At 44.1% G+C, this 24,443-nt stretch overlaps 1 protein-coding gene across 3 annotated transcripts in view; it reads left to right on the top strand.

The window, feature by feature from the left end:
- The first annotated feature begins 4,034 nt into the window (after window positions 1–4,034).
- The window catches only part of mapk1 (mitogen-activated protein kinase 1), a 32,144-nt gene continuing 11,735 nt past the window's right edge, over window positions 4,035–24,443 (top strand). For 2 of the 3 annotated variants that reach the window (XM_023838962.2, XM_023838961.2), the window contains exons 1-4: window positions 4,035–4,432; window positions 15,468–15,650; window positions 17,189–17,378; window positions 19,851–19,967. In XM_023838962.2, the coding sequence (XP_023694730.2) occupies window positions 4,287–4,432; window positions 15,468–15,650; window positions 17,189–17,378; window positions 19,851–19,967 (636 nt within the window). In that variant the 5' untranslated portion in view covers window positions 4,035–4,286. The remainder of the gene's footprint in view (window positions 4,433–15,467; window positions 15,651–17,188; window positions 17,379–19,850; window positions 19,968–24,443) is intronic. The other variant, XM_023838960.2, reaches the window with a different exon arrangement.

Below are 24,443 nucleotides of genomic sequence, written 5' to 3'. Positions count from 1 at the left end.
GTAACCATGTCCCTCAAGGTGTCCTGTGGGGGCTGCTTCGGGAGAATGGGATACGGGGTCTGTTGTTGAGGGCCATCAGATCCCTTTACAATGGAGCAAGAGCTTGGTTTGCATTGCCAGCAGTAAGTCAGACTCGTGTTAGGCTGCCCTTTGTCACCGGTTCTGTTCATAACTTTTGTGGACAGAATTTCTAGGCATTTCCAAGGGGCAGAAGGGGTCTGGTTTGGGGGCCTCGGGATTGTTTCTTTTGGTGGATGATGTGGTCCTGTTGTCTTCGTCGAGCAGTGACCTCCAGTGTGCACTGGACTGGTTTGCAGCTGAGTATCAGGCAGCTGGGTTGAGGATCAGCATCTTCAAATCTGAGACTGTGATTCTCAACTGGAAAACGCTGGATTGCCCTCTCCTGGTGTGAGATGAGTTACTGCCTCAAGTTTAAGGAGGAGTTGAAGTATCTCGGGTCCTGTTCATGAGTGACAGAAAAATGTAGCAGGAAATCGACAGCAGGATCAGTGCAGCATCACCATCACCAAGGTTCCATCTTGCTAGCACCAGGTTGGACCCCCAACCTGCCTTCAGAACTGCCTTAATTCTCTGTGGCATAGATTCAACAAGGTGCTTGGAACATTCCTCAGAGACATTAGTCCATGTTGACATGACAGCATCAAGTAGATGCTGCAGATATTGTTGGCTGCACCTTCATGATGTGCTGTATTGCTTTGAGATCTGTTAACTGGAGGCAATTTGAGCCCAATGACCTCATTGTCATGTTCAAGAAACCAGGCTACTGGAAGTAGCCATTAGAAGCTGGGTACACTGTGGTCATAAAGGGATGGACATGGTCAGCTACTATACTCAGGTAGGCTGTAGTATTTAAATGATGCTCAGTTGGTACTAAAGGGCCCAACATGTGCCAAATGCAGTGAAAAGGAAGTAGATCAGCAGTTTCTGAAATACTCATACCAGCTTGTCTGGGACCAACAACCCATGTCATTAAAAGTCACATTTACTTTCTTCCCAATCTAGTGTATGATGTGAATATTAATTGTGCTGCTGACATATTATTGGCTGATTATATATTTTCTTCAACAAGCAGTAGTACAGGTGTACCTAATTAGTGTATCTTTTGGCTGGCCTGGAAATGCCTTGGTATCTCCACAGAGGAGCTGGAGGAGATGGCTTGGGGAGAGGGAGGCAACCATGCCCCCACGGGCCGCTGCCCCCACGGGCCGCTGCCCCCACGGGCCGCTGCCCCCACGGGCCGCTGCCCCCACGGGCCGCTGCCCCCGGTAAGTGGCAGAAAATGGATGGATGCTATATGCTAAGCAAGAACAAAAGCAAGGTCCTGGAGTTTAGCTGCTCTGTTACAGGTGTTTATATATTCACTGCTTGTTTTTCTGCTTACCTGCTTTCCAGTCACTCAGACATACTAAAAACAAAAAAAAAAACGTTTTGCTTAGTTATCTGTTGGTTACTGCTGAAAATGTTTGATATTTTGATTCCTTAAAGAATTTTTTCAGGGAGGGGGGGGGTCTGTTTAATTTTGTATTTACTGAGTACCAGGCTAAAATATTCAGACTAAAGTGAAATTATTATTATAAAAATGTTTTTCTTAGATACAGGGTACACTTTTTCTTAACTTCATTTTGATGGTTTTTAAGTTATAAACCACTAAGAAGATTAAACGTTCAAGGAGAATAAGTTAGACCCCAAACCACCACACCTGTGTTTCATTGAATAACTATTTCAGATGTGCATAAATTATAAGCTTTTAGAGAAAAGTAAGAGAAAACAGTGTTTTATTGGTGGCAATTGCAACATGGTCTCATGTAGGTTACCGTGGCAACAACAGAACATGTATTTATCAAAAAAGTTCTACTGTAGCCATTTGAAATGTATACTGTGTACTTGTATAATGATATGAATATACAAGGATGCAATTACCAGATGAAAGAGTTATAAAGGAAACATTCTGTGTGAGATTTACTATGAATACATTGGTTGACACTTTATTCTCATTTTATTACATAACGCTGCTTTTTAGCATAAAATGATATTTTATTAGCATTCCTTGTCAAGAATAAAAAGAAGCAGAAATGAGACTGACAGTCATATCTGGCAACCAGTGAACATCCCAGCAGAAAGGAGTTGTGTGTTTGAGCCATATACTTCTTTCAGCAAAACTGTGCAAGCAGATAGCGCCATGCTAATATGCTGCATGACAACAGCACATCACATTAACAGGGAAGGTGTTTTACAAAAAAGCCACACTTGGCAGAAATACTGTCGTAATGACCAAGGCTTTTACTGACATCACACAAAAAGTTAGAAGGTGTTTCAACTTGAAAATGCACTTTGTCCCCCCCTACTGTGATATACAGGGGGTGGACAAAACACCAGAAACAGGTCAGTATATACATATCAATTGGCAAAGAAGGGCTTCTGCCAGCCTTTCCCTTCAGTGCTTCAGTCTTTCTTGGAATGTTGTCATAAGAGACAGAGACTGCATGTAGATGGATGATGAGGCTTCCATTTGTGAGGGATGAATGAGGTGGACGTCTACTCTGTGCTCCATAACTTACCCTAAGGGTCCATCCATCCATCCATCCTCCAGCTGCTTATCCTGGCTTGGGTTGGGGGTGGTGGCAGTGGCACAGGAGCCTGTCAAAGACCTTTCCAGGGCTTAGGTACCCCATGGATAGGATGCCAGTCCAACGCCAGTCACATGCCCATATAATCATACATGATGGACAATTGAGAGACATCAAACAGCATAACAGCACATCTATGGACTGCAGAAACCCATGTGACACAAGGAGAATATGCAGTGCTGGTGCGGGATTATGGTCATCAATTTCTCCATGCTAAGTTTTGACAGTACAAGTGTGTGATGTATGAGATGAACAAATCAATGGCATGTTTGTAAACTGGGGATAAATTCCTGTAGTTGACAAATTTGGGATTAGATGATACAATCATCCTATGACAGTGTACTGGACAAGTGCATAAGGAAATCAGATGGCTTCATGGATGGATGATTCAAGAATTTATTCATTTATGTTACAAAAGACGTTAAGTAACGTCAAAAAGTGGTTCTAAACTGCATAGAGTAATTAATTTGTAATTAATTTAATACTGAAAAAAAATCATAAACGGTTAATTATCAAGGACACATTTCACAGCATAGAGAAGAAATGAAAGCGACCATGTAACCATGGTTTCAGTGACAGTTGCTAACAGTTATCAGATATACAGATTATATCTGTATATACCATTACGTTCTTGCTACCATTACCAAAAAAATCAAAATACATAATCTTCCAAATTATGCTTTGATTTTTTTTTCTAAATTCTTAAATGCGGCACACAAAAAAAAAACATTTTTTGGTAATGACAAGTTTGTTTATTCGGAACAGAGATCAGATAGAAACATTTTGGACCAAGGTCTTCCTCAGCCTGATTACAGCGTTCCTTGATATTCTCTGCTTCAAATAAATAATATGTGTCTCTGCACTTAACCATTAAACATACAGAGTAAAATATCCACTTGTTTCCAATTTTAAATTTCCTGATTAAACAACATTTTCTCCCCACCATTTACAAATAAAAGTAAGACATAGTGCACAGGAATAAAAATGACAGAAAGTTACAAACAAAATGTTACAAACAAAATAAATCGATAAATATTTAATGATAAAATTTTGTACTCAAAAATAAAATCCTAGAAGGAATTCCGGTAAAATTTCCAACAACCCACAGTTAACAGTTGTATTACCTGTGATGCAGATCAGGTTCACTTATTGCAAATTTAATCTTCTTCATAGTAATTAGAGTCGTCTACATACGTGTCCAGTCAATAAATATAGCACTACTGGGAGATAAAAGCAACTACTTCCAGGCATCACTTACCTGCACGGTACTCGAAATGCGACTCATTTCTGGCAGCGAAACGGTACGGCGCGAGTGAACGTAACGTAGGCGTGAGGCCCGCCCTATCACGTGACTGGGCGTCCTATGCATCACGTGACAACCACCGCTATTTCCTGCAGTATCACTGGCCGCCGTGCCTGCCGCAGTCTGCGGATGTGCTGCTCCGGACCAGCTGGGAAGTGAACCTTCGTGCGTCCGCCTACTCCCCCCCTCCCCTTTTCCATAGTTTTAGGCGTTGAGCAGGCTTGAGAGTTTCAGCCGACTTTTCCGCCGGAGCTGCTTTCTTCGATACCTTCGTTTAGCCACAGCTTTATTTAATTTAGCCTTTAGCACATTCGTGCGAGTAGCCCGTTTTCACAATGGCGACAGCTGCGGTATCGGCTACTGCTGGTGACGCCTCCAACCCGGGATCGGGTGCCGAGCTGGTCCGCGGGCAGGTCTTCGATGTCGGTCCCCGTTACAGCAACCTGTCGTACATCGGCGAGGGCGCCTACGGCATGGTGTGGTAAGTTACTGATCCAGTATTTGTACTACGAAACAAGATGATCGGAGTAGTTTCAATGAAGCATTGGCTCTGAACTTAAAGATGCCTGCAATCCCAGATCGCCATGTAGTTCAACGCTGAGTAGTTGCCCCGCCGCCCGTGTGTCCTTCCGCTGGTTACTTTGTAGTCTCCTGCTTACTTGTTGATCGCCATTGGAGACGCTTGACATTTGAACTAGTTAAACAGCGCAGTTTCTCCGCATATAGATGAATCCTCTTGCTTACGTGTAACATCCTTGTCTTGTTTTTAGTCTTCACGCGGCTTGCTCGTCGCTGGGTGGAGGGATTTTTGTCCCTCATGGGGGCGTGTTAAAGTAATCAGGGAATTAGCTACAGTTAAAAAAATACATTTGCTCTGTAAGGTCGAAACGCATTGCAGGTAAACTGCTTGTATCTGCTCTCGGATCATGTAAAGACAGAACACGGTGTCATTGATACGTGTTGCGTTTCAGAAGCGAGTTTGTGCTTGTCCTAATGACACTTAAAACGTTTAATTAATGAGTGATCGAGCCAGGGTGCGTTTCCAAGCATACCCATCTTAGTACCGGTCATCGAGTATACATTTAGTACTACAGGTAATTCATTACAAACACAAAGGCTGGGAAACCTTTTTTTAAAAATTCATTGTTATCTTAATTAGAAAAAAACAGGCCCTGTGGCAGTGTGAGCGGGATGATGCCCAGTGCCGGGGGCGTGGGTGCTGAGAGCAGGGCTTGCGAAGGACTTTGCGGAGCCATCAGACACACCGCACGTGCGATCACATCCAGGCATTAAACGCACCGAACATGCGATCGCGGCATTTGCACCGAATGTCTGTTTGATTTTAACTTATCTGCTCAGCCGCCATGATTCTGCTTGTTAATTTATTACATTACTATACGAGTGAAAATACTAAATGCCATCACTGGAATTGTACGCTTCATGTTTTTCGTGGATGTGGAAACGCCTTTGGGTTTCTCATTCTGGCAGGTCCTCTGTAAAATATCCATGATTCATTTTAAGCATTACTGTTAGCAGAAAATGTTGCTGTTAACCGAACTGCACCTTGAATGGAATCTTTCAATATTCTTTTTGCCTACATGTTAAGTGCTAGTATTTCTAAGGTTTCGTTTCTGTGTTTTTAAAATGAGAACATGACATGTATATCGCCTTAATTTCCATCTCTAATAAGAGGTTTGTTAAAGATCTTTGATGTTGCAGTGACGTGTGTACCAAGAAATGGCTGTCCCTGTCAAGTAGGCACAACGACCAGAGCTTTGAATGACTTTAAAGTGATCTTTGTATATTTATTTATTGCGCTTTACTTGGATTATATTAATTGCAAACAATGGAGGAGAATTCCGTCTAGAAATATTAAAGCTAATATTAATGTTTCCTATTTGCCTTCCACTGGGGAAATGTCATATTGCGTATACCTGGAAAAAAACAGCAGTTTTTATGAGAAGTGTCACCTTCAGTCATTTTGGGATGCATCCACCCTGATTCGTGGGATATCGGTTCAGAACAGAAATTGTGCAGTTTGTGCACTGCATGTGTTAAGTCTTTGCTGGTCCTTTCCATTTTTTTAAATCCTGGATTTCCAGTGAATCATCTGGTGTTAGATGATAGTAAAATGCTCCATACTGTCATGCTAACAACAATGTGTTCAGTCTGGTGGAAATGTACAATTCATACATAAATTAAACAATTGATAATTTACTGCTGTTTATGCATTTTGTGTGCCTTTTGAACCGGCTCTCTTAGGCCTAGATTTTGAAAAGATTTCACTGGTCTTTGTTTTTGGCCATTTGCTTTGTTACTGGCCGTTTCTATGGGAAATCACAACACATCATTATTATAGACTGATATAGGCTGCATACTATTGTGAACATGCATGTATAGTTTAATTCGCAAATTTAAGCCCTGTATTTTACGGTAATACTTTATATGTGCTGGTTTCTGTAGGCGTCTTAAATAGATGATTTTTACAGTTCCCGGAGTGCTGAGCTGAGCATCACATTAATCTGTTTTACCTGAGATCTCATTGTCGTTATCCACAATATGGCAGGTAGGGGGCTTTGATATATCTTAAAAAGTTGTGCCTTGAGTGGGCTTATTCATTTGTAAGTGGTGTCTGCAGCACAGCCGGTGTTTGGAGTGTTTAACAACCGAGAGTGTCAGTTTTAACGCTGCTGGCTTGGTCACAAGGACACCGCATTATCGAAAGTCACTGCAAACTGTTGGCAAGTTATGAAATGTTTTCAGCAGTCCTGGGCCGACCGCGGGGAAACTTTAACTGCTGATTTGCTTGATACCAGCATGTAAGTCTGCCTGGCGCTCGATTGCTCCACTGCTTCGGAGTGTGAAAAACATTTTTTCTGTTGCAAAGTACTGTAACGCCCACTCAGCATAAGCACACACGGTTCTAGACTGAAGGCTGCATATAGATTTGGTATGGAAATTTCACAGCTCCTGGTGCAAGATTTTAGCCTGGTGTGCTACAGATTCCTGGATGTTATTGATTACATAGACAGTTGTATATAATATTTAACATACAAAAGAAAATGCTAAGACTATAATGATTTAAAACCCCTTTTACTCTCAGTAAATCCCCTTCCTCTTACCAGAGTGGAAAATGGTTTCTGTACTTGGTTGCTAAGATGTTGTTCCTTATCAGTATTTCTGAATGGCTCTTAAAGGATGTTTGTGGAGAGAGCTTTGTCCGTGCTCTGATTATTGTCAATCGCATTTATAGAGTTTGCGATTATGCTGCATTTTAAGGTCAAGGCCAGGGTCTGGCTCTTGCTCGATGAGGTAATGGTTTGTTTAGGTGCATGATAGGTAAACGGTTGTCCTTATTTGTTCATTATGATATTTTGAAGTTCAGTGTCTGTAATAAAATTTCTGTTTTTGTGTTAGGCTCTATTTTTCCTAAACAAAGAATACCCAGCTTCCACTGTGTAGAGGATCATGCACGACTAGGTGAATGTGTGTATCATTAAACTACCCAGATGTGATTTAAAAGCTTACAGAGGGCCGTGCTTGTCTGTCACCCCGTTACGCTGCAGCCCACTTAACGTTAAAGTGAGCGCGGCTGCACAGCTCCTGCGCGTGTAGCCCGTCTGTGTCCTCGCATTTCTGCTGTCCGCGGGCGGGGACTGTTCATTCAGAAATCTCTCATTTGCGTCGGCGCGGGAGCCCGTGTCGCGCTCCATCTGTTCCCGTGGACGGCGCTCTCCAGTATGTGTGTCGGGTTGGGGGTGGGGTGGGGGGTGATCTCATCCCTGGCTCTAACGCCACGGCTCTCACATGGCCGCTGAATGGCTGAGTGCACTGAAGGGGGAGCAGATTCGCCGTGGGACCCGGCTGCTCGCCATCAGCTGTAATCTCCCAGCGGGGGTTTCGGTTGCGTTGGGCCTGATTCCTTTACATTGCGCACTGGACTTTTTTTCTCCTGAGTATTCCTCAGCCAGTAAGCAGCGGTGATGATGAAGGAAAATGAAAACCTGGCTCTGCCTGTTTCTGCGGCTGCTCTAGGTAAATGGATTAAGCCAAGGATATCAGTCCCCCCCCCCCCCCCCCCCCGACAAAAAGGCAAAATCTATAGCTGCCTGTGTGAGGGACAGCGATGGAATGTGGCATATTTTTCTCTGAATGGTTGTGTAGGTGATACTGGCTGTGAGGTAATACGACAGTGTGCTCTGTTAGCCTTTGAGAGGGACTTTAGTGTGAGTCCTGGCACTTTGCTCCACTGAATCGATTGTCTGTCGTTTTTCTTTTCATTCTCACCTTCCCCCATCAGCTGTGCTCAGCACCTGTCGGGGAGCCGCCTGGTGTTCTGCAAGGTGGATTCTGCTCAGAGTTCCTTTTTGGGCCGGGGAAGCAGGCCCAGTGTTTCAGATCTGCTCAGCAGCGAGGACCTTTGGCAGAACGTCGCCTTTTCCGGCTCGCTTTACAATCTCCCACCTCACTGAGCAAAAGTGCACCCCCGCCCCCCCAACCTCGCTCCCTAAAAGAAAACCATTCTCTTCTTTTAGCAATTAGCCGGTGTTTGTTTTGCGTCCTGAGTCTGTTCTCCTCAGGGCCCAGCTTGGGTGTTGAGGCCTTGTGCCGCGGTGATGCCATGATGCAGGAATGCAGACGCGTCGCAGAGGAGTTTCCATTTAAGACCCCGAGCTACAGCATAGGTTTGTTTTAAAAAATAAATGCACCTAAAGTGCAGTGTAATGTTACCGCTGCTGAACACTCTCCGTCTTGAGGCCCTGCCGGCAGACCGGGCGTCAGGTTTCGTGTAGCATGGTACCCTGATGGTCTGCCATTAGCTTTATAATCCTGAGTTTTTGGACTCGTCCTGGCTCTGGATGTGGTCAGCATTGTGACTCTGCCCTGAGCAGCTAAAGGAGGCCCGACTATCGCATGTGTTCATTCACATCTGCTGGATGTCACAAAGAAAATCAGATTAGCTCCTGCGCTCTTGAGGTCCAGTGTGTCTCAGCATGGTAGACATTTAGTGGTAAGGTTTGGGTGTGCTGTATTCACTGTATATATCTACAGTATATCACAGTATAATATTTTAATATTAATGATAGTCATGGAAACTCCTTTATCCTTTTGGAGATTAAATAAAGGGGAAATCCCTGGGTAGTATGTTGGGGGGGGGGGGGGGGGGGGGGGGAGCCTCTGCAGCCCTATTGATCAGAGGAGCAGTAGTGATGTCATTGACTTTGTCATGTGATGGTCGCTCAGCCTTTACCCATCACCCTGCTCTTTTACTTGGTTGTGTTCAGGTAAACTTCCCTACCCTCCATGATCTCCATGGTTACAGTGGTCCTGTGATGTGGGTTTGTGCTCGTTTTGGCTCCACCTCTAGCACCACAGAGTGAGGCCCCCTGGGGGGGGGGGGGGGGGGTCTGCAGGAGTTACAGGAGGCTCATCGTTTCCCTTTTTCAGGTAGGAGTGTAACAAAAATCACAGTTCAGTACGAACCTTGCTTTTGAAGTCACAGTTCGAGCGGGAATAACTGATAAAAACCAACTAATAATAAAAAAAATAATAATTAAAAGTAATTCAAAATAAATATTTTCAAGTTCTCAAGTAATGAGAATAATGCACATTTAGAAAAGTAACTATGCCTGCTCTGTGCTGCATCCACATTAGCAGCCTTCAGCTTCACATACGCTGGCTTGCATAGCGGGACGGCTCCATCCGGCCCTTTCCGGAAGATGCTGGGGAGAACCACACCTGCATCCGTCCGGAACATATGCATACCGATCCGAAAGACCCGTACCGAAGAATTTCGGTACAAATGCGTGTATCGTTACACTCTTGATAATTAGCCTTCCTGATAAATTTAAAAAAATACATCAATTATTTATTTATTTTTTACCTGATTTTGCCAAATTTCTAAAGTATACGCATTCTTGCTGCACCCCGATAACTTAATATGCTTTATAATGTACCAGAATGTAAGTGTAAAATAGTGGAATTGGCAGATCCTGCTTGCAAATCCACATTCCTGGCCATGCATTTCCTGCTGGGGGGGGGGGGGGGCTATGAATCTGTTGCCATCGTGAGATTGTCCATCACATCCCCTTGAAGTGAGAACTTGAAAAGGTCTGTGAAGGTTACCACATGGAAGGGACGACTCGATGGCCCCCTCCCCCAGGGACAGGGACGACTCGATGGTCCACGGTCGCTGTCCGGGGGCTTAAGGTTCTCCGGGCATATTTCTGACGAGATTCTTAGTTCTCAGTCTGATGGTGTGATTGTGTAAGGTTTTGGAGTTTATGCCCCCTATAATCGTATCCCCCCCCCACCCCCCCCCCCCTTTTGGCCAGCCTCGGCACCCACCTGCTGAGTGAGAGTGCTCTCTCTCCCTTTCACCCGCTCGGCACTCGCCGCGCCAGGTCTCGGCCATGCTGCTTGTTCTGGCACGGGATCCGTTTCTGTGGTAACCATGGCGCTGTGGGCTCCTGTGCGCCGTTCTGTCGTCAACCAGCCCATATCTGTGAGGCTGGGGAGGGAGGGTGCAATCCGGCAGCCTGACGTGTCAAATCTTAATTTCTTTAACAAATATAGATAATAAAACTGCTGCTTTCCCTACTGTGTGTGTGTGTGTGTGTGTGTGTGTGTGTGTGTGTGTGTGTGTGTGTGTGTGTGTGTGTGTGTGTGTGTGTGTGTGTGTGTGTGTGTCAGAGTGGGTATACCTTACCTTATAGGGACACCATGTCCCCACAACGTGATGAATACCAGTTTTTTTTTTTTTCCCTTCCTGGTCCCTGTAAGGATAAAACTAAATTTAATAAAAATCTGTGACTGCAATGAAACACTGAATTCAGAAACTTGTATTTTGCCTGGTTACTTATGGTTATGGTTATGGTTAGGGCTGGGTTAGGGTTAAGGTTGTCAGATTTAGCGTTAGCATTTTCCCCATAGAAATGAATGAGCGGTCCCCATAAGGATGTCCTCCTCTCTGCTGCTCTCATTGCATGGTTTTATTAAAGTGTCTGTACAGTGAGTGACAATCATCTGAATGAAAGACTCATTTTGTTAGAATGAGTATGGAAGCGAGCTGGTGAGTGAGGTGTCAGTTTGTGCAGGGCTCGTTTTTGCACCGTAGATCTACACCGACTCCTGACAGCCCACGAGAAACATGCTGTACTGCAGCGTGTTCAGGGCTTGGCCTGGCAGTGCCTCGCAGGGGCCTCTGTGTTTGGGCGTGTGTTCAAGGGGCTTGACTTACTGCCGTGTGTGTGTCTGGCCACATGCACCATTGGAGCTGCAACACCTCGAGTAATTCAGTAAGCATTGTGTAGGCGTGTGTGTAATATTCTTGTGCATTTTGAGCATGTAATAAAATGCATTAGCATGATAAATTTTTATGCCTAATTTTATGATGAAGCACCCCCCTCCCTCCACCCTCCTCCTTGGCTGGATCCTTGACTCCCACTGTGATCATCTCCTCTCCACCCCTTTCTGTCTCCCTGCGGTGATCCATTCCCCCCCCTCCCCATCTCCCAGCGGTGATCCTCTTCTCCTCTGCCCGCCTCCCTGTCCTCCTGTCAGAGCCAGGCACTGAAATCCACGTGGCCTCTGAGCCTCAAATGGACTCCCAGCTGTTATCCCCCCCCCCCCCCCCCGTCAATCCAGTGACCTCATCAGCTTGCACCCGGGTCAGTGCCAGCTCGTGTGAGGTGTGACCTGCCCACTGTGGCAGCTCATTTCACTTGGTGCTGGAGAAGCCCAGCAGTGCCCGTGTCCCCTCCCCCTATTTACTCGCTATAGCAACCACCTGTTGCATAACTAGCCACAGTTTTGGCAATGTGAAGCCTCGGACAACTTCCCTGATGATTTTTTCCCCCCCACCCATGCTGTGACCCTTAGACAGAACTAAGGAGGAGTGCCGGTTACCATTGGGGGCCCCTCTGAGTCTTAATGTCTGCACTTGCTCTGTTTGTGTACCGTATTTTGTCAGCAAAGCTGGATAGTTCAGGTCCAGAGAGTAAAAGTCCACACCAAGGTTTTGTTTCAACCGACCAGTTGAGTACTCTGACTGTGATTCTCTTTATACTTGCCTGGTTGGTTGAAACAAAATCTTGGTCTGGACCCACCTCCGCCTGTCACTGTCATGCCACTTTGCTTTTCTCTTAGCCGCTGCAGGAAGTGTGTCAGCCTGAGCAGGTGCCTGTTCCACTCCCTGCTGCCGGCGGGGAGAGCCCCCCCCCCCAAAGAGCACAGACCCCCTTCCTTTCTGCCCCCTTTGCACCTCATAGTGCTGTGGTCTCTAAGACCTGTATGTTACTCAGTTTCCCTGGAGCCATCTTACCGATTCTTGTCTCTAAAGCATTAAACACCATTAAAGTATCGATGTATGAATGTAGCCATGAGCTTAGCCAAAAAAGCCTTTTTTTTTTTTCTTTTTTTTTTTTTAAATACTTGTGAAAGACTGCAACCTGTGAGATCAGGCTATTTATTGCATATCTGAAATATGGTGTATTTCTTTTTATATTGCTTCCCATTAAGATGGTACTAAATACACAAGGATTGCCGCCCCCCTCCCCACCCCCCCCCCGTTTGTTCGTACTGCCCACTGAATGTTTCCCCATGAACTTGAGAAATCGTTGAATGTGAAAAAAGAAGCCTGGCGATTTATGCAAGAACCTCCTGTACTTTCTGAGGACATTCCTGAGCCCCGTGAGGCGCTCGCTGCACAGCGGCTCCTTGTTTTTGTTTCTTATCAAAATGCCAGTTTTGGTTTTCACCTCTTTAATGCTTTAGCCGTAGTCTGGCCACGAGCGCTGGAAAACGTGTGTTTTGGTTGCTGTCCAGTATTCCATATGGCTATTTTCACACTCGGTTTCGAGTGGAGTTTCATTATATAACAACTCCTACGTGGTTCTGTTCTGGGTTGTGGTTGCCTTGGCAACAGAGCCTGCACTTTCCTTGCTGTCCACGCGAGGGGGTGATGTAAGAAGGCCACTCTCATATTGACACCCCCGAAACGTGGCCAGCTATATTTATGGCACGCTGACATTGGCGCTCTGCTCGCGGGCGTGTTTCCGTAATCGCTGCGTGTCGTTACTGTCTGCAGCTTTGCTTTCCAAGAGCAGAAGCTGAACCTTTATCTTGTTAGGCTTCTCTAAAGCATGGAGATGGCTGAAATCCTTGCAGTACTACAGGCTGCTTCCTCTTGCTTTGTATGGTTGCTGTGTCAGTGTTACAGGCCTGTCTCAGCCATAAACCCAATCTCCTGGATGTCTGTCGGTCACCACGTTGTGTTCCTCTCCTCATGCCCCAGTCTCTCTTCCCCCGCACGCAAGCGCCTGCCTGTGTGTCTGTCGGTCACCGTGTTTTGTTCTTCTCCTCGTGCCCCATTCTCCTACACGCCTGTCTGTCAGTCGCCATATCGTGTTCCTCTCCTCGTGCCCCGATCTTCTCCCACCCCCTGTCTGTCGGTCACCGTGTTTCGTTGTTCTCCTCGTGCCCCGATCTTCTCCCACCCCCTGTCTGTTGGTTGCCGTGTTTCGTTCCTCTCCTCGTGCCCCATTCTCTTCCCACATGCCTGCCTGCCTGCCTGTGTGTCTGTCGGTCACCGTGTTTCGTTCCTCTCCTCGTGCCCCTTTCTCTTCCCGCACGCCTGCCTGCCTGCCTGTCTGTCGGTCGCCATATCGTGTTCCTCTCCTCATGCCCCGATCTTCTCCCACCCCCCTGTCTGTTGGTTGCAGTGTTTCGTTCCTCTCCTCGTGCCCCTTTCTCTTCCCGCACGCCTGCCTGCCTGCCTGTCTGTCGGTTGCCGTGTCGTGTTCCTCTCCTCGTGCCCCTTTCTCTTCCCGCACGCCTGCCTGCCTGCCTGTCTGTTGGTTGCCGTGTTGTGTTCCTCTCCTCGTGCCCCATTCTCTTCCCGCACGCCTGCCTGCCTGCCTGTGTGTCTGTCGGTCACCGTGTTTCGTTCCTCTCCTCGTGTCCCTTTCTCTTCCCGCACGCCTGCCTGCCTGCCTGTCTGTCGGTTGCCGTGTCGTGTTCCTCTCCGCCTGAGCTCTGTTGACATGCCAGCGATGGGACGGGTGACGAGTCCGTCTATTTCAGGACCGCCGGCAGCCTGACCCCCCGTTTCTCCTCTCTGAGGCTGCCTTCGGTTTCTTCGTTTATCAGTTTCAAGTCCTGACTGCTGAATTGGCCAGTTATGGTCTTTGTTTTGACAGTACACTATACAGTAGAACCTTGGAACTCAAACGCCTCTTAACTCGACCGACTCGGACATCGGGTCTGTTGAATTTTTTTCGACTTGAACCCTGACCAAAATCTTAGAACTCGACCATTCCTGGTAAAACTTGTATGGGTCGAGACGCGCTCAACTTGAATGGTTCGGTCGAGAAAAATTGACATGTCTACAAGGGCAAACGGGTTTGCTTATGCTTATGAACTGCTTTCAGTCTCGCGGTACCTCTTTCAGTTTGACGTTCAAAAGCTGTATTCCTCTGTTTTTAGTGCTTTATCTACAGTCCTTTTAGTGGTACAGTAATCATGGCCCCTACGAAAGTGAGCAGTGATAGTAGCAAACCAGAGAGGAAAGTACTGAGAGTAACTGCAGAACTTAATTTCCTTTTTGAGACTTGAATGTGGTGCGTGTGTGTCTGGGATTGTCATTTATTTAATGTTTATTGCTTTTGTATGTGTGATTTCCCCCCCACACACGTCGTATTACTTTTAATATTGATTGTCAGTGCTTTTTATCATTAGTCAGGGCAGTAGATACGTTTAAATATGCAATTAATTGGGGGTCTGGAATGAATTAAATTCATGTGCATTATTTATTATGAGGAAATACGATTTGGACCTCGACCAAATCGCAACTCGACCAGCCTTCTGGAATGAATTAGGTTCATGTTCCAAGGTACCACTGTACTACATTCCTCCCCTCCTCCCCCCCCCCCCCCATGTTGTGTGCACTCAGGGTTGCCCACAGAGGCATACGAACTCTCATGCACACGGCAAAGTGAGAGTCCGTATCGTTGGCCGTAGCGACAGAGAGCCGTGCATCCCGGGTGGCGGTTTCTGGGTGATGGTGATGCTCTGTGGATGTAGCCTGATGATCGGCTGGATCATGGTAGATCCTGTTGTCCTCCACCATCCCCTGCATCTGTGTGACTGTTTGTTTTCCCCCAACGCCTTCGGTTTTGACAATTGGAAGTGCTGCATCATGGGATAGAAAGTGACATGACAGAGCAGGCAGAACCTCAGCATGGCCGTGCTGTTGGCCTCCAGTACCCGTGGGCTGTTAGTTTTGGCAGAATTTATGAACTCCAGAGCTGCTGTGGGCAAACTGTGTCTTTTGGAACTCCAGACAGACGTCTTATTTTGTCTGTGATCAGCCACGTGATTAGCATGCATACTCTATGGCTGTTGTACTGTTCTCTGCTCACACCTATATATGTGCATTCAGTGATGATTGCTTCACTCAGTGCTAAATGCTTAGGTATCACAGTAACGTCGCTGCTCCTGTCCTGCCTCCTCCACAGCTCCGCCTTCGACCACAACAGCAACGTCCGTGTGGCCATCAAGAAAATCAGCCCGTTTGAGCACCAGACCTACTGCCAGCGAACCCTGAGGGAGATCAAGATCCTGTTGCGCTTCAAACATGAGAACATCATCGGCATCAACGACATCATCCGCCCCCCCTCCATTGACCAGATGAAAGATGTGTATCCTGCAAATGCAGCTGCTCATGACCGTTCGGTTGGCTTGCGTGTGTAGGGCTGCACCACACGGGGGGCCAAGGAACCCCTTTTGGTCTTAAGGTTTAACCCTGGTTTTTATGATTAAGAAATTGACTGCTTGAGTTGGGAGGGGGGGCTTTTCCAGTCCAGTTGGGCTTTAAATGGCATAGTGGTGATCAATCTTTAAAAAAAAAAGGAAAAAAAAAAGCCATTTGACTAATGGCCTATCAGTCATCTTCATCTAATAAATTAAATTTACCTGAATTGAACAAATAGTTTTCAGATTTATTGAAACTACCTGGGGCAAAGTACTGGCACTCGTGCCTGTGGATTTTGACATCCTGTAAAACGTGAAACCATCACTTACCTGCAAGGTATCTGTGCCAAGGTGTTTTCATAATACTCATCTAGTCAATAAATCGCCTGACTCCGCCAATAACTTGTAAAGTAGTAGTGCAAATGTCCAATTAAAGAATGTGGAAATAAAAGAAGAGACAAACGGACAACTGGCAACATCATTGAAGGGTAATTTGGAGGGACTATGAGGGCAGTGGCGGACTTAGAGGTTGGAGGGTTGACTGGGGGGGCGGGGTACTGAGCACCCTGACTGTCTTTCCTGCTGCCCGTGTGTCACTGATATATCTAATGGTACTGGATGTGCTAAATGTGCTAGATAAGTGCCTTCTGGGTGCATTCAAGTCAAGGAGCTGGGGTGTGGCTAAGAGAACCAAATCATTCTGTTTGTAGTGGCATGAGTTGAATATGCCAGCCTGACATGAAGATGATATACACAGTGGACACTCTTAGCTATGAATGCAAATGGCAAATATTGTGGTTGCAAGTGAAAATGTACAGCATGCATACAGGGTGAAGAGGCTCAGTTGCTGTCTCGCTCAGCATTCGGTTAGTTAAGACTTTTAGTCTGAGTAGTTTTAAACACATTGCTGCTAGATGTGCTGGTTGTAGCATCTCAAGCTGCTGCCCTGCGGCCTGGGATTTTCATGCACTACGGAGTTTACAGAGAATGGTGTGATAAACAAGGCATCTAATCGGCTGCTTTATTTTTGAAAGCACCATTTTGCGAAGAGAGGTCAGGAGAGAAAGGTCAGATTTGTTATAGTTAAAGGCCATAAGTGCAAAAATGTCCTAGAAATAGTTCACAAGGCAAGAATAGTGTTGATATATAGGGGCAAGAAAAACAACCTATACCATGGCCACTGTGTATGTGTGAAAGTGAGACATTAATCACACAAATATGTTGTGAGGAAATGGGGCTGATTTTGTTGACTTTAATGCTCCTCCCACCCAGTTTCACAGGTCATGTGATGGTGATGGGGGGCAGAATGTGTGGTGGATAACTTGCAGGTATTGAACTGCCCTGTAGGAGGTGCTGATGTAGCAGGTCCCTGAGAAAGCCTGGGGAGTATTTGAGACCTGATTAGTTTTAACCATCAGGGTCCCTCCATGTCCTGAGAATGACGACTTTGGTCCACTTGGAGTTTCCCTTAACATTCAAACCACAGCTACATCGTCCAGGACCTCATGGAAACAGACCTATACAAGCTGCTGAAGACGCAGCATCTTAGCAATGACCACATCTGCTACTTTCTCTACCAGATCCTGAGAGGTCTGAAGTACATCCACTCGGCCAATGTGCTGCACCGTGACCTGAAGCCCTCCAACCTGCTCCTCAACACTACCTGTGATCTGAAGGTCTTGCTCCCACGCCCTCCCCCCACTCAGTGTACTTCTCTCTACGGTTCACCCCCCCCCCCCCCCAACCTGCTGTGTCCTAACAGTCTCTCCACCATTCTCCACACCCCCCACCCCATGTCCTGCTCCAACTTTGGCTGTAGATGTGGATGGTTGTGGTTGCTGCATGCATATAGCAGTGATAGAGCAGTAGAGGGCAGATGTACAAATTCAAATAGTGTAGTGAAACAGGTAAACTTTTGTCAATAGTTTTAATGTTATTAGTCTGACGCGATATTACAGTAATAAGGCATACCACAATATTTTGATACGCTTATGAGAAAATTAGCTGGGGGAAAATTTTTTACCCCAACCCACTCAGTGAATTTTATTGCCAAGATTAAAAAATGCCAGAATAGTGCTGCTTTGTAAAATACCACATGCCTCTCTTCATACTGTCCAGACATTATAATTACATTTGCACGTATCCTCCTCATGCAGCTGTTCATGATAACTACTGCTACTACAGTAACTATTCTTCCTTTACTCCTTCGTCGTTGACTGCTGACCTGTGAAACTCCACGCTGCCCCTTACTGGAAATGCCTAATCAGTCATGTTGCACATGTACAGCTGATGCGCACAGATGCGCAAGGTGTCCACTAGACATAAAAATCTGGGTTATGCTCACACTGACTGCAACCGTCCACCTCCACCCCCTAACGACAATATTTATGTCCCGTCTGCAACCGAAATCACGCAAAAAAAAAAAGAGAAGTATGAGTTGTCCTTCAACTCATACTTCAACTGTGGTCTGCTATATGCATGCAGCAACCACAACCATCCACATGCATCAGTTGTGCTGCATTTCAAAGGTTATTGCTACAGTGCTTCCCATTCATGTTTATATGGAGGACGAAACATGACGTAATCATAAACAAACAAATAAGTAGTTTTTTAATTCAAAGATTTATAAAAAAATAAATGTATTACTTTCTGTTCCAAAGATTTTTTTAGAATTGTTTTATTCCTAATATTTTTTATTCATCTGCATGTAAATGAGGTAGGCAGCCCTAACCCTAACCCTAACCCTTTTTCTAAAGCACTATTGGCCAGGGGGACTTTCCTGATCTGTGCTCCATTACCTTGGCCTTGCTTGGATGAGAAGAAACGCTAATTGGCATTCTTGTTAGCAATGCTAAGTTCCCACTACATGACTTTCCAAATCGTCAGATCGCTGTACTGTTCATATTTATGAGGTTCCATTTGTGCCAGAATTTCAATAGCTCACTGTTCATGTCGACTGAACATCTAATGAACGATTTGTCTGTGCGTATTCAACTTTGAACTCTACTTCAGCTGTGACAAATCTATTTTGACAATGAGATTGTCTGCGTTTGTTTGCGCACCTGACAAAACAGTTCAACTTTGAATTGTACTTCTGTCGTCTTAGTCCTCCCTGTCGTTTGACTTCTGTTGCATGTCGACCAAATATGTCAACACGTTATCCTTGTCGTTTGACTGTGTCGTTCTGCATGTCATCCTGATGTCGTTTAACTATGCTGTCCTGCATGTTTGATATGTCATTCTCGTTGTTTATACATTATCGATGTAATGCTTTTGTCGTCTTGCGTCACATCCTGCTTTATTATGCTGTCTGTCCCTGAATCCCACGTAGACCAATTCAAATGTATTTGGTTAGCACATTTTCATATGCTAGATGTGCAGGTGAACTACGTGACTGACAAACTAGAAAAAGTAAAGGAATCCTAACTTTATTTTGACAGAAGTAGCCTTTGCAGGTTGTTGAATATCCATGTAAAAACAAGAGCGTATTGGAGAATGATTGGTGTATTTGAGAATGTTACAAGAAGGAGTCACAGCGCAGACAGAGACAATGATACAGCAGGGCAAGAACAACATAACGCATCAAGACGACATTCGTAAGTGAGACACATTTGGACGACATACATAATGACGCAGTCAACAAGGAGGACAACGAATTATGTGCTAAGACAACAAAGTACAGTTTAAAGTTGAACTGACAGAAAAATGTTTTCTTTCCTGTTCAATCGACATGCATATCGACACATCTTTGGCACAAATGGAACCCCATACATAAGAACGGTATAGTGATCTGACAACTTGGAAAGTCGTGTGCTGTGAACTTGGTGTTACTAAGATGCCATCTAGCATTTCTTGTCATCCAAGCAAAGCCCAGGTAATGGAGCGCAGGTCAGCAAATCAGTCTCTCTGGCCGATCTATTGTATTGATTGATTTATTTGTAATTGTCAGATTTCGTCTTCCATGTTTCTAGCCATTACAAATGAGGAAAAATTCAAAGTTAACTTTCATCTTCGTTATAGACACGGAATGGGGTTAATGTACATGCATTGAGGGAGTGATGTAGGCTTATGTTTGCTTTGGTTGTTGCTCCATTGCTCACTAAGGCGATGCTTGTTTGGTGCCCCCCCCCCCCCCCCCCCCCCCGTAGATCTGTGATTTTGGGCTGGCCCGCGTGGCAGACCCTGATCACGACCACACAGGCTTCCTCACGGAGTATGTGGCCACGCGCTGGTACCGGGCGCCTGAGATCATGCTCAACTCCAAGGTGAGTGGCTGTGGTCTTTTTTGGTCTTTATTTTTTTATTTTATTTTTTAAATCCAGATTACTATAATTTATAAAGGATTATGGGAATATCTGTGCGTAAAAGGAAATTTTGGGGTAAAACCCTTCGGTCAGTTTTTTTTCCCCCAGTGAATATCTGATGCCTTTAATGTATACGCTGTTCCCTGTCAAATTTAAAGTTTCCTATGCCATATAGCTTACTCTAGCTGGAGATCATCTTTATTACCACTTAAGATTTTGATGTATTGTTCCAAACATTTTTGGATCGTGTCTGATTCAATGTGGAGCGTTTCTGTTAGGATATTTTGCCTTATGGCTCTGGGTGCAATGTGTGAGAGGGTTGGATTGATGGCCGCCAGTGCCTGAATCGGCACGTTAATCAATGCCAGACCCCCTATTTTTCTAAAGTAATTAAAGTCGTGCACAAAGCCTGTTTTTTTTCCCCTCTTTTCCTTGTACTAACTATGTTATTGGGTGACCATTCAATCAGGGGCTGTTGCCACAGATCCCTCAGCTTAAATGATGTTTTGCTGCCTGGTAGGGATGTCATTGTCCATTTATTAACATTCGAGCAATCTACTGATTTACTGTAATGATTAATCAAATACAGTGGTACCTTGGAACACAAACTTAATTTGTTCCACAAGGCTGGTCAAGTTGCGATTTGGTCGAGGTCCAAGTCAAATTTCCCCGTAAGTAATAATGTTAAATGAATTTAATACGTTCCAGACTCCCAAATGATTGCCTATTTAAATGTACCTACCTACCTAGTGATAAAAACATTAACGATCAATATAAAACTAATACACACACGAAATAGCACACATGCAAAAGCGTTAAACATGAAATGAATGACAAACCCATACTCTGAAGCGAGAGCTGATGCACGTTCACCACCTTCAAGAGGCGTTCGGGTTCCTAGAATCTGCTGTAATTGTTTCTAAGATATGTATAGCAATTGGCACAAGGCGGGAACCAATCCAGGAATCACCTGCCTTTTGCAGGTGCACAGTCACTCACACTCACATACGGTCAAATTAGACACTCAGTTCCCTGACGTTGAATGTTTTTGGACTGTGGGAGGCGGCCTACATCGAAAACATACTGTGCCCTCTAAGGTTGTGAAATGACACGGAATGAACAAGGTGGCGACATCGTTTTTAAGTGCGTGACAGACTGCGCTCGCTGACATGTTTGATTTTGTACAGACGTTATTTTGAAGTGCGTGGATGCCTTAAACTCGCAATGCACGATGTTAATATTAACATTGCATGTTATGCACATTTGGTTATCTCATTTAAGGACTGTCATAGTCAGCTAGGTTAAGACAATAACTTTGGCACAAACATTTTTGCCATGACAGGAACCAAAACTTCTCTGCAATTTTAAAGGCACTGTAGAATGAAAATCTGACTACCTCAGCATAGTTGAATAAGGAGAGTTCAGTACATGGAACTGACATACTGTGAATTGCACACACTGCAATTTCTGCTTTCAAATTTAAATCCTGCAGATGTAAAATGTGGGAAAAAATCAGTTTGTTGTGTAAGTCTTAACTACACCACAAGCTTAACATAGCAGCCCATTTTCAAGCCTAGTGCGTCTGCATAACATGCAGCATGTCTCCTCTTTCAATGTGCCTAAATGCACAACTTCACAAGGGCACCTGGCAATGAAAAACATATGCTAACAGTCATTAATGTAAGGTTATTTATTTCTAGTAGGCTAAAAAGGTAAGTCCTGTTCAGGGGAATTTTTCCCAACAGCTCCCATGAGTAACTTACATAATTGGAACCTTTCAGTTATATGGTTCCAACTTTGTAAGTTGCTAACATTGTTAGTGACTGTGCTTTTGGGAAACGTACCCCAGGTTAGCAGGGGATTATTAAACAAAACGAAGTCTGTGATACTGACATTGATAAGAGACTTCTGTACTGCCTGTAGCCTATTTTTGGTTAACTAAACAAATATCTAATCAACACGGAAGTCAGTCATTTAAAGTAGCAGTCCAAGTTCATTACGAATGACGTTTACAAGCTGCTCAGCTTGCTGATTGGAGTGCTTGATAAAAATTGCATGACAAAGCTAGCGTCGTGAAATCATTTGTTGACTGAGATTTAAAATAATTGCAATGTTAAAAACAGTCATGGCTATGCTAACACTATGCCTGCATTATGCAAGAAGGTAGAAGCTCACAAACCTTCTATGTAGACACCAGAGAGCAATTTAAATTTTAAAATACTTGAAAAATGCATTCTATGCCACCTTTTAACTGAGTTCTTTTTCTGATATCATCTACTAAATCTAGATGACAACGAATGACTCAGTCAAAAGTTTCCCTCCACTGCTGCTGCATGAGCTTTGCATTCATTCTCCAAGATGGTCATCATTTTTCGTCCTTGTTGTTGGACCTACTCATAGTGTGGTGCATTTGTGAGAAATTAAACAAGAATTAGTGAGGAGGAAAAATGCTAACAAGAACTGATCACAAAGACATTCCTCTTCCATAGAGGGAATATTGAGCAAAAGCAAGTGATTTGCCAGCATTGCTTTGTATCAGTGCAGCTTGCCGCAACATCACCAACTTATTTGACAGATACCTGGTCGTAGTGCACCAATAGTATGTTCAAATTGCTCAAAGCTTTTGTGGAAACTGAGTACCTCAAAATATTTGAGTACGTTAAATGTTTTTGTCCAGTTTAAAGTGCTAAAAAATTAATCACTGACTAGTATAATTTTAAAAATTAAGTAAACTTAAAAACTCCAAGTAGGTTATACAAAGTTTCTAGTTTTTTAATAGTTAATTTGCATAAATGATACCTGATCATTTTGAGTTCTGTTCATGCAATAAAACTGAATGTGTAAAACTCATTGCCAAATTTTGAGTTCACATGACTCATTACTTTTATACATTAGACACACATAGCTGTTCAGTTTTGTGTTTTTATTTAACAAGCAACTGTCACTGCAAAGCAGGGCTGCCCCATCCTGCTCCTGGAGATCCACCAACCTACAAAGCTTAGCTGCAGCCCTTATTTAACACAGCTGATACAGATAATCAGGCCCTTCAATAGCATCTCAATATTAGTCAGCTATGTTGAAGCTAAGCTTCAACTAAAACGGAGATATTACTGAAGGACCTGGTTATCTGTATCGTGACCATGAGTTTCTCAAGAAAATGTCTGACATCCAAGTGTAAAAATTACTGCAGACAAACAGCATAATACATGAATGGAGGAGTACAGACCCTGTCATTATTTTTTTTGGTACTGGAATCAGAGTATGGGAATTTACAAAGTGCAACATTGTGGCAGTAATGGTATTCTAGAAAAGACAAAAAAACCAAAATTTCAGGACAAAGAATACATGTTTTGATTAGTTTGGGAATCACACAGCAAGCGACTGAAAAACAGTGAAAGTTCTATCAGTTCTATTAAGGCACTCAATACTGACATCCCTTCAGAAACTGTGGCCTGTCCTCAAGCAGGTAAACTGGTTACAGTGTGTCTTGTGTTAATGTCATGGACTTTCTAGAAAGACAAGCAAAAAAAAAAAAATGCATTTATAATACAAATGTTTAACCTGACCATCCCGCACTGGCCTTGACTGAGATGTATGGGCAACCAAAGTAGCAGTTAAGCTAGAAGCAAACGGCAAGTAGAAATGGCTCGCAGTGAGAAGACCTTCATAATATGATGCAAGACTGAATCTGGCCAAGGCTCACATGGCCAGCAATGACAACATATTGACTTGCTTTATATGATCTGTTTATGTGCATTAAAGACAGTGATAACAGTAGTGAACACTGGCAATCATAGACTCTGCTGTCGCTGGCATTTTAGGCATAAATGGTTTAACTGACCTGGAAATCATAAACCTTCAGGTTGTCATGCAGCATCTCTGCTGTCCTGCCTGTATGTGAAGTTCTCTTGTCTGGTCAAGGTCACTAAACACACTGTGCTGGTCAAGCTCAGCATAAAACTGCTTCTGAAAGAATCATGTACACCATAAAAAAATTAAAAATAGTTAACAGGTAAAATCAGCTTGGTAATGAATGGATTAATATGAAATTGACTGACTGTCTCATCAGGAAGTTATTAAATCAGCCAGGAAAATACATTTAGAGAAAGAAAACATACCCTCAGATGCCTTGTTTGAGAAGTTAACTGCTCACCATCTACAGGAATGTGTAATAAAATGGCACAAAGCTTGAATGCAGGACTTGCAATGTTTTATTATACAAAGAATATATTATTTTCCCCCTGAACTGTTATACTTTTAAGCGTAATGTAACATTTAAGTACACCCTTATCCAGCAATGTAAAGGTACAACTTGGCTACATTTAATAATAATGAATAATAATATAAAAATAAAATACAAATGGTGCTAAGTTAAACTGCCATGCGATGTGTACTTGACAAAATCATAATTGTACAAATGTAGATATTCCATCAACA

The sequence above is a fragment of the Paramormyrops kingsleyae genome, chromosome 2, assembly GCF_048594095.1.
Source record: "Paramormyrops kingsleyae isolate MSU_618 chromosome 2, PKINGS_0.4, whole genome shotgun sequence".
In the NCBI taxonomy this organism is placed as follows: Eukaryota; Metazoa; Chordata; class Actinopteri; order Osteoglossiformes; family Mormyridae; genus Paramormyrops; species Paramormyrops kingsleyae.
The sequence above is the reverse complement of the archived record's forward strand: the minus strand, read 5'-3'. Positions and strand labels throughout refer to the sequence as shown.